The 10,614-nt window shown below is 37.6% G+C and overlaps 2 protein-coding genes across 4 annotated transcripts in view; both read right to left on the bottom strand.

The window, feature by feature from the left end:
- LOC106955903 (alpha-2,8-sialyltransferase 8F-like) overlaps positions 1-854 on the bottom strand; it is a 20,294-nt gene extending 19,440 nt beyond the window's left edge. For all 3 annotated transcript variants that reach the window (XM_015046346.1, XM_015046347.1, XM_015046348.1), the window contains exons 1-2: positions 768-854; positions 591-720 (exon numbers count right to left, since the gene is read on the bottom strand). In XM_015046346.1, the coding sequence (XP_014901832.1) occupies positions 591-676 (86 nt within the window). In that variant the 5' untranslated portion in view covers positions 677-720; positions 768-854. The remainder of the gene's footprint in view (positions 1-590; positions 721-767) is intronic.
- Positions 855-1,828: 974 nt separating this feature from the next.
- On the bottom strand, positions 1,829-8,664 carry LOC106955919 (alpha-2,8-sialyltransferase 8F-like). Its single transcript, XM_015046368.1, has 7 exons — positions 8,042-8,664; positions 5,786-5,863; positions 5,582-5,656; positions 4,638-4,782; positions 4,158-4,270; positions 3,990-4,082; positions 1,829-3,186 (listed from the first exon to the last, which is right to left on the bottom strand). The coding sequence occupies exons 1-7, from the start codon at positions 8,140-8,142 to the stop codon at positions 2,709-2,711; spliced, it is 1,083 nt and encodes a 360-aa protein (XP_014901854.1). The 5' UTR covers positions 8,143-8,664; the 3' UTR covers positions 1,829-2,708.
- Positions 8,665-10,614: the final 1,950 nt, after the last annotated feature.

Below are 10,614 nucleotides of genomic sequence, written 5' to 3'. Positions count from 1 at the left end.
AAAAAGTGAGCCGCATTAGCTCCTGGAGATGTGACGTCAACGCCTTAGGTGCAAAGAGCCCATTGAAACCTTGACATTGGTCCAGTTTTTGTCGTTTATTAAACTTTTAGAAATTACAACGGCTGCGGTGCACCACAACAAAGGGGAAATGACGGAGAGAAAATCGGATTCCTTCTACAAACGCAGGCCCGTTGCTATAGTAACGACAGACAACAGCTCCGAAAGCCCAAGCGCTGACCTGTTTCCCACTTTATTGATTTTCTTTTTAATAAAACCTTTTCCTAACCTGTTAAATGTGATACTTATCTAGCTTTTGTACTGTTGGCAACTGATATTCCTGTCTAAATGCACAGCAATGGCGCCTGTGTGGCAATGGACACAAAATATAACAGATTAGCCTACTTTAAAAAAAATGTTATCTGACTGCTCCTCCTCATATTCCAGTAGCAAGACTGTGTAGGAAAACCTACCGTTACACCTAATAAAAGCTAAAAATAATAATAATAATAATAATAATAATAATAATAATAATAATAATAATAAATCAACAAAGTATGTCCGCACTACTTAATAAATAAAGATAAACTTACTTATTGTGAAGTATAATGTGGATAAAAGTAGTCAGGATGATACCCAAAAGGAGGGAAGCCAAACACCGTAAAAGCGGTCGTTTCATACCTCCTTGTCCTGCTTAGTACCCTCTCTTATGGCGGGATCAATCTGTAAAATCAACAATTTATAGTTGTGTGGATTTAAATCTCACACACACTCGCTCAGTGGTGTTCTGACTGACAAACTGTCTGATATCCCGCTCGAATCTATCTTTCTGGTCGCTCACTTCGGTTCTGTCTGCGCTTGCGCAACGTCAGCTGTATGTAAATGAACCACACCACCAGCCAATCACAGACAGGCATTGCAAATCCTACGTTCAATTCGATGAAAAACAGCCAATCACAACCAGGAAATTTGACGTCTTTCCGCCGTATTGCAACCAATCAGAGTCTACCTATTCGCAACCAATCGATAGAGCGGCAACAAGACAAAAATGACAGAAATTAAACGATCCTTTGCAACAGCCCAAAATAAAAAATATTTCGGTTTTAATTTTCTTGTAAGCAGATCTTGTCAGTGAAATCGCGTAGTTCTTAACCGATTTTAAAAGAAAAGTAACAAACTGAACAACTAAAACCAACACAAATTTTCGACATTATAAAACTGGCAGTAACAGAACCAATGGTGTGCAGTTGTAAAAAAAAAAAAAAAAAAAAAAAAACAGGACCAAAATATATTAAAATTAAAACTAAAAAGTAATTTTAATAATCGAGTTCGAACTGATGGCAACTTATTAGTTACAGACCACTGTTGAAATGTGTTACAAATATCACAGGGAAAACATATTTAATTGAATTCTGAATTCTGTATATGTATACTGTATTATTTGGTTAAAATAATGAAGTTGAACAACTATGATAGTAGAAAAATAAAACTACGCCAGGAAATGTTTGAAATGATTTTTTTTATATTTGATAACTAATAAACCACAGTGATTTGTAAACTTCCAGTCAGCTGTGTCTTTGCTCTGTAATTGTTACTTGTTTGATCAAAAACATGTAACGTCTGGTTTAATTTTAGGGTAATGATAGAAGTGCATTTGAGTCTGTTGCCAGAAGTCTGCCCACATTTATCTTTGGCATTGGACAATTAATGACATTTTACATAATTACTGCTGTAGGAGCCAGAGTTTTTAAAAATATTTTATGAAATATTTTGTTCTGTTTGATGACTGGTATGAATGGTGCAACATTCAATGAACAAACAAGGCAGTTAATCCAGTTTTTGATTTTATTGAACAATCAGAAATTACAGCAGCTGAACTGCAACATAGGGAAATGGTGCCGAAAAACAGATAAAGAACAATTCAAAACCACTCATTCTTCTTTCACTCATCCTTTGCAGCAACATTTTCCTGCCTCAAAGTGGCAGTATAATATTTTTTTCTAGACTTGTAACTCTGAACAAAAGAGACTCGAAGTGTATCCAAAGCACCTAAGGTGAGTTATAATTTCTATAAAGAATTGTGCAATTTGTATTTTTATTTTTAATTTTTTTTTATCTATTATGATATTTATGTTTAAGGCTGGACAGGCATAATCCTTCATCTTAAGTCTGCCATAGTGAAAAAAGTGTTCAATACCAACACATTCATGCTGTTTATTTAAAACAAATTACCTTTTCAAAGTGGTTAAATGTATTTAAAAACCTATTACATTCAGTTTGCTGGTGTTTTTAGTAACAATATTCTTCTAAAGGAGGTATTTAGTTTCCATTAAAACACAGTAACCCTGACTCAAAACCCATCACTAACAATGTAACATAAGGCACTAAACAATGATGGCCTCACAAAGGCACACGTTACATACTCTCTTCCAGACACCAACCTGAACAAAACATAAATAAAGTTGTAAAAGAAGATGAAATCCATACTTGTTATTGTTTTCTTTTTGTTGCATTTTGATCTCAGTACAAGTACTGTTTTGTGTACTTGTACTGAACTTGTTCAGTTCAGTACAAGTTTTGTGGTTGCAGATAGGTCCTGGTCTGTGGAGTTCGTCAGTCTAGTCCATACAGTCTTGTAATTAAAAGAAAGTCTTGACAGTTGGGTTCACCTGAGGCAACTGAGAAGGCACTTGGCTCTTTGCCTGAGGAATCTAGTTTGGCTCTGCTTTGCAGTCTCCAAGGTGTAATTTGAGAATACCCTGACTGTGCAACCGCAACAAGTGGCTAAACTCATCAGGCATGGCGTGGAACTTTGTTTTGGTTTTTCTGTCATCATAATAGTGGTTAGTCAGAGTTTGAAAGCTGTATGGGTGAAAATCGAAGGGCCAGAATCCATACAGCTGTACGTTGTCACAGAGTTCCAGAGCTAGGCTTGTCATTATGATACCGGTGCTGAGCCGTATCGTTCTCAGGCCCTGAGAGCGCCAAAAGAGGGCCAGGTTATGGAGGTACCCCGGGTTGAAGAAGATAGGTTGAACGGGGCTTTCAAAGTCCTCAAGTGTGTAAAAAGCTCGCAGAGAAACAGGAGTGTTGCGGCCATAGGAGAAGGCGGGAAGAAGCAGCAAGGAGTTGCCATAGCTTGTCATACTTTCCACAAACTTACGTCGACGTCCCATTAGAGCCCCAAACCTAGAAACAAGGTGACCAGTGAAAAAAAGACTAAAGTTAGAATATTTAAAGCCCTATTTGCATTATCTCCAGACCCTATGTAATAAATAAATTACAACCTAAAGTCTGATATTTATGTACGCATTCGTATGTGGTAACCAATGCTTGAGATTTTGCTGAAATTTACAGACATTTCCAGGATATGATGTTAACACACTGTTTCGCATTCACTCAGGGAATGACTTGAGTTGATGTTCAAACTACTTTGCCAACGCTAGTATAACAGAAGGCTAGAAACAGAAGACAGTAATTTTTAAATCCAAAAATGACCTTAACCCTTTCATACATGAATTATGATCCTTTGTGTCAGGATGTTTTTTCCAATTTTTTTTTTATTTTCTTAAGGCATAAAAAAAAGGTAGGGAAAAAAATTCTTTTTTTTTTAGGTGATCAATTGTAATTTTCTCCAAATACAAAGTTGTTATTTGAAAAATATGTCAGTAGTATTGTTCTTTAGGGGTTATCTGATGTCACAATATTTTTTTTACCTACAAGAATCGTCTACAGTAGAAGGAGGGACCGGGTCGGTTGGCATGCTTTTTTGTCTGTCGGCCATATTGTATTCAACAAAAATAATTTCTTGCATTTGCAGCTGATGGCCAATAGTTGATAGTCTATTTTATGATGCATTAGTGTCCACTTCAGTGGTCTGTGTGCATTTATAACATAAAAATCCACAAGAAGCACAAGAAAATGGCTTTCAGATAGCTGTCCACTCTAGTGACCACTATGCATGAAAGGGTTAAAATGGGAAGGGTACTCACTTTTCCAAGAGGATGCTTGGATTTGCTGTCACCAGGTCTGTCTTGATGCCAACATGTTTCTCGTAGCCATCTGACAAAGGAGGTAGATTGCACCTGACAAAGTAACATGAGGACAGCTACTGTTGGATGGAGTTTCAAAATGTGGAAAAACCTGGAAAATGTTCTCACCTGATAACAAACTCGGCTGAATCAATCATTTTGCCACAGCTACTGTTTACCAGGATCCCACCATTCCCAACAACAGCACACGTATGCCATGTTTTATTTGGGAAAGGATGCCCCTGGAGCAGAAACAGACAACTTTAAACACATATGGTTTCCATTTGATCCTGTTGAATTTTAGGAGGTTTACAGGAATCTAAATCTAAAGTATAAATGAAGTGAAATCTATGTCAATCTTTAATGTGTCTGTCATGAAGTCAACCTACTGGACCTGAGACGAACACAGAAGGATTACATCTGGTGCCCTGACCCAGATTACATATGTACTGAAATATTTCCCTCTAAATGCAATTAATCTACGTAATATGAGTTTCACTATCTGAAATGACTGACAAAGCATCTTAAAAAGCTCAAGTACAACATTCAGATGCGGATCGAAAGGTGGGACAATTATCTGGTATCAAAAGGAAATAGAAAATGACCTACTTTAAAAAAGGTGCTGAAAATCTCCGGGTTCACCTGAAGGGTTCTCTTCTTCTCTCCATCATAAACAAGCTTTGTTCCCACTGGAGTGTTTGCCTGGGTAATTGTAGCCTTCTCTAAACCATGGCACTTTGTGCTCAGCTGCGACCTGGGGAGCCACAAGTAGTCTGATGACTCACAGTGCAACATAAAATATACCTGGACAGAAACTTTTACTGAGGCTTCAAATTTGGTACATTCTTCCATAATGAAATGTTTTAATTTCTTTAAAGTATTGGATAAAGCTGTCAGAAGCACTTGATGTATATGATTTGCTTCATTACTCTTAATGGAAGTTGTTAGGCTATAATTAGATGATGGACTCTAGTTCCTCTTTCATAAAGTGTTTCAATTTCACTGGTTTATGATTTATGTTCCTCTTTTTATAAAAAGCAAATCTAATCCTCATTGCATCTTTAAAAGGGCAGTACTATGTATTTTCCAAGCACATAATGCCATTTTATTGCACAATTAAGTATGTTACTTTCAGTTTTATAAAAATGCTGCATAAATCAAACATAACTTAAAAGAATTTGACTTTGCAATTTGACATCTCAAAATTGGCGTCTGTCTCTTTAAGAAGCTCCTGCTCTTTCTGACACTTCATCACAATTGAACGTCTTCATTATGCCATTTAGAGCAGTTCTTAGGACTGAGATCTAGTTAGTATAATAAGCTCAGCAGACGCGCAGTTGTTTGCTAACTGCTGCTGCCACTAGTCTGGAGGAGCTTGGTGAAAATATGCAGTGATTTTGGAGAGCAATTGCTTAGGAGCACGATATAAAGCTCAAAAGTCAATTTCACAGGATATTGGTCTTTTAAGGTCAAATTTCACAAATTGTTTAAAGATTGATACCAACATAAAAAAAAAAAGTTATTTTAGTTTAATTAATTTGACCCAATCTTACCTGAACTTTTGGAAATACTCATCTTGTTTCTTCCAGTCTTCTGAGTACTGCTCTAACACTTTGTTTATTTTTTCTCTGTAATGGATAAACACATCCAGATGCACTATGACATTTGTAAATGCAGTATTCTTAACATGGCGAGACGTGATTATGGTGTAAACAAGGCGAGTCGTAGAGAAAAACGTTTGTTCAGTTTGTTCTCACCTGCAGTCTTTGCATGAAGACTTTGATGTTGGAGGAGCAGTTTTCTTTTGAGGAAGTAATCGCTTAGGTTGCACATTACTGAAGAAGAAAAAAAAAACCTACATTTGAATAAGACAATGCAAATTCACATTTGTTTGATGCTTCTTCAGCTGGAACCGAAAGCAGGGAAAGCTTGCATGTGATCTGGTCTTTTGTCTTCTTCTTCTTCAGATCTTTGTGATTAAACTTTTCAACATTCACTGCCAAAAGTCTTCATGCTTCTTCTTACATGTTGTTACGTTACAATCACCATTTTCATTGTTTTCATGTAGCAGGCCCATCCAAAGTAGTAAAATAAAAGAGCACACTATCTGACACTGGTGTGTGTTTCTAGAATCCCCTTTTAAGATATTCCCTTAATAATCTGCTCATTGGTAAATCTAGTCCACTTGTGTGTAAGAAAATCTCAGTATAAATCCAGCTGTTCTCTAAAAGGTTGAAATTATGAAGAAGAAGAAAATAGGGTCATAATAGCTTTGTTTTTAGTTTTATTTTGTTGTGACTTTTTGTCTAATAGGTTAGTTTTAATAAATTTTTATTGTGTGTTTGCTAGTTTTTATTAGTCATTTGAATATTAGTTTCACTTTAGTTTTTACTACTAATAGTAGTTTTAGTTTGTTATTTTGTTAGTTAACTACTAAAACCTTGGAAATAAAAAGCAGAGTTAGGTTAAAGACAACATGCCAAACTTCTAATTGTCTCACAGGGCAATGTCTAATCAATCATCTGAGATGTGAAAATATATGTTGCAACTGCAAACCTACCCAGACCTGCCACCCACCTACATTTACTAGTTAGAGAATGGATCAGTAATCAGAGGCTCATGGTGACTCTGGAGGAGTTGAAGGAAACTTTGTAGACTTTGAAGGAGACCTGCATCTCACGAAGGGGAATTTGTCGACACAGCAATTATTAGTTGCACACTCCTCAAATCTGGCTTTTGTCCAGCGTGACAAGAAGAAGATCATTGTTAAAAGAAAGTCATAGCAAGGCTTGTGTAAGAAACAGAAATGTGTAAAAAGCAGGGGAGAGTCTAGAAGCTTTTTTATTGGTTTAACCTTGGCTGCCACATGGCCAAGCGTCACAATAAAAACAAATCAATCACACCAGAGTAGGAGTGGTTTGGGTGGGTGATATGAAATAAAACTTGTATCGCTTTAAAATATCACAAACATCTTTTGTGATATTACTGTGTTAGCAATAAAAGTGATAATAAGTATGACTGGGGACACTTTATTTGAAGACAATGTCATAAACATGATATAAAACCTGCTGTCAACATGGAGTCTTTATGAATGTTTATGACGGGTATCAATATTTACCAAATGACACTTTTAATACAAAGGTAAAAGTGTCATTATTTATCTGCAAGACTGGGTAAGATTCACCTACTAGTTTAGATCATTGCATATTTATCTGTTAAAATGGCCCAGTCAAAGTCCATCCAATCCAGCTAAACTGAAGTATGGGCAAAAATGTCAAACTAGTATAAAAATACCCCCAAAAAACTATCTCACAGTTAACCTTCTGCAACTATGACTACAAATCTGCGACACTACTTTACTTAAGTTAAGCACATACACTTTCAATGTTGAAGTTTGTGATCTTAAGGTTAAAAAAGTTTGAGGTATGAAATGGTTTTGCATGCAGACTACAAGTTAACCAATCTTCAAATATTTATGCAAGCAGCATTGACTTCTATTCGTGTCTCAGCAGGAGACTTCCTGCGTTCTGTGGTATGACTGTCTTGTGCTCTCAAGGCTTCCTCTTCCTGTTTTGTATGTCTGAACCACATGATGACCTTTTAATTTTAGATAAGTTTGTATTTGTGAATTTTATATGTTTCACAGCTAGACTTTGGTTTTTGCTGTTCTAAATTAAAATGAAATAACTGCTGATTCTTTTGCTTCTTTGTTGCAGAAAAACATACTAATAAAATGTTTAGCAATATTTCTGATGATCAACCTAACAACATTGTTCCTGTTTAATATTGTCGTAAAACCTGGATATCTTTGGGATTCAGACATTGAATGATGAGTTGTGTATTCTGCGAACCATTACTTTTCTTTCCATAAGCATCACTTCCTCTACTTGCTCTGCCTTGAAAGTCTCTTTGACTCCTATTGTTAAGCCCCAGCAGTGTGACTTTTCCTTCATTGCACATGATTAATGTCCTAACCAAAGTGTGGTTCTGTTTCATGTCTAAGAGGAACTTACTTGTTCTCTAGCGTGTACCAGATGAAAGTGGTCAGCAGGCTTGCCAGCAGGAGGACAGTGATCATCAAAGAGAGGAGGGGCTTCAAGATCTGTCCCCTCATACCTTCCTTCCCCGTTAGCCCCTGTCTCCTTCTGTTTCTCCTCTCCTTCACTCTATCCGCTGTCCACCACGGCCGCTATGATTCCAGTTTTCTTCGTCCTTTCTGTGTTTGCTGCCTCATATGCAATCTTTCCCAGCAGCGTCCAGCTGTTTTCTAACACCTTTCTTCAAATCACTTCATTTTCCTGACTGCGAGGCGCCACTGAGTGTTTCCTCTCAACTGTTGGAGGTACAAGTCAAAGCCTGCTCGGTCATCCCCCCTCCCCTTCCTCTTGTACAGACAAGTCTCTGTAGCTTTTCTTTTGCTTTCTTGCTTCCCTGGGTTCAGTTCAGCTTTGTTGAAAGTGTTGCTTTGTCGATCTTCCTCATCTGTTAATCCTTTTCATGTCTTTTTGGTCCAGTCGATGGTTTTTGTCTTCCGTCTCTTTTTCTTTCCACATTTGCCCACAGTGACAAACTCACGCAGCCCTACTTTCCACCAGAGTCCCACAGGGAGAGCTGTCTCTGTTCTCCGCCCCCATTGCCTCAGCCTTCTCCCTCTGCTTGCCCCTCCCGCCCCATCTGTCCTCTGCCCACTCCCTTAAGCCCCCTCTCCCGCCTCCTATTTTCACAAAGGGGAGGTAGGGCAGTAACATGATTTCCCAGGACTGAATTAGACCACAGTTTGCCTCTTGTACTTCTAATGCCCCCCCAAATCTCGCCCACACTTACAGAAGCCGCCTTTACTCTAATGGCAAACTCCTCCAGCTGTACCAGCTTTGTGAATTTATAAAAAAGTTTTTTTGTTTTTTTTAATTTGGAAGAGGAAGTGGATTACCAATCAATCTGGTATGACGCTGGCAGAACATTAAGCTAACAAACCGTTAAGACAAACCTTTAACTTTTCAGTTCCTTTGTTTGCTGTACTGGAAAAAGGAATTAACTCTTCCATCACCCGTATGGACTGCATTTCAAAATAAACACCCACTAAAAAAGGAACTTCTAAGACCTCCTGCATCTGTATGTCATTGGATTTTGGCTCTAACAGCACAAGTCTTTGCTGTTTTGAGCAAAATAAATGAATCATGCTTTGTGCCTGCATCCTGAGTAAGCAAAGCTGGGCTAAAGTAGTCTCACCACACACACAACCCAAAACAAAGGAGTCTGTGGAAAGTTTTATTTAAAGGCACATGAGTCTAGAGGAACATGTGCTCTGTTTAAGTAAAACTAAGTTTAATTCTGATCAGTTTAGGACTCTGTTTGGGTATGCAAAACTAAAACCTCTCTCTTTTGCATTTGCGTACTACAAGGTCCTACACTCAGAGATCTAAGATTATTTCATTCTGGGCAGAAGTCAAACTAAATTATTGGGTATAAGAAGAAAATGAAAGTGGGAGGAAAATCCACATATTTGCATGACCTGACATACATACATCACGAGACACTGGCAGAAATGTCACAAAAAAGAAAAACTCTGTCATGCAAATGTTGATGCAATAGAAAGGTTGGACAAATACACCCAGAGCTTCTGAACACTTGTTCTGCATTGGCAATCTGTTGGCACAAATTTCCACATCTAACATCTGATATCCACTCATTACAGTCTGTCAGTGATTAGCGTTTTCCAGACAGTGCGGTTTCCATCTCAAGATCTCATTAGCTTTTTAACAATATTAAACCAAAAGAAGCTATTTTTCATGATGACATTCATAATCTCATGATGCAGCAAACATCCCAGCTTTGCCCAACTCTCTTGCATGCTGAAATCCCTCTGATGCCCAAATTATAAGGGATAACAGACAAAGTCTGTTATTCCTTATAATAACAGAAAAAAAAGCTTCGTCATCCGTAGATGGGCAGAAAAGGTCAGAGCAAATACAGAAGGAAATCTGTATAGGAGTAAATATCTTTTTCTACCGCTGTCTTTGTTGCAAATACCAGTAAACACCAGGCACTCGTTGTCCTTTTTGTCCAGTTTCCCAAGTCTTAAAGTAGGACAAACATTCATTTCCTTCCGGCAGAGTGACTGAACTCTGTTGTTTCTTTGTTCCCAGCCACACTGGTGTTACATAAGCCAAATCAATTATGTCACGCAGTTTGAAGTAATCATCAAATCTGAAAACTGCTTGGGAAACTGTTTGCTATCTACCTCTCACCGTCTGCGTGTCTTTCTGCACGCAGGTTGTGAAAGAAGTGCAGACATTACATTAAAATTAGTCTTACGTTTCATCTTGTGTAACTTTGTGATGTGAGGCAAAAATGGAAAATACGTGTTGGAAAATATGTACGTCTATGAGAATTTTTAGTTCACCGTACTTTTTTAAATCTCTGTTGTTCTTCTCCTGGGCTCAGACAGTATTAAATGAAAGCATGAATCTACCGGTTTACATCAGATGTGTTCAAAGTGTGGCTCAGGGACCGTTTGTGGCTTGTTAATGGTAAACATTTGGGCAACAAAATGGAAAACAATTGATTACCCCAAAAATATGGAAAT

Source organism: Poecilia latipinna, unplaced genomic scaffold, assembly GCF_001443285.1.
Source record: "Poecilia latipinna isolate Pla-1442-1.1 unplaced genomic scaffold, P_latipinna-1.0 Scaffold776, whole genome shotgun sequence".
In the NCBI taxonomy this organism is placed as follows: Eukaryota; Metazoa; Chordata; class Actinopteri; order Cyprinodontiformes; family Poeciliidae; genus Poecilia; species Poecilia latipinna.
This window is presented reverse-complemented; position numbering and strand designations above follow the sequence as displayed.

Bases quoted from the DNA above. Each gene is read 5' to 3' on its own strand.
- LOC106955919 (XM_015046368.1), bottom strand. From the start codon at position 8,142: ATGAGGGGACAGATCTTGAAGCCCCTCCTCTCTTTGATGATCACTGTC. The intron at 5,657-5,785 runs GTGAGAACAAAC...TATCCATTACAG, and splicing joins TCTTCATGCAAAGACTGCAG to AGAAAAAATAAACAAAGTGT. The intron at 4,083-4,157 runs GTGAGAACATTT...TTACTTTGTCAG, and splicing joins TCAGCCGAGTTTGTTATCAG to GTGCAATCTACCTCCTTTGT.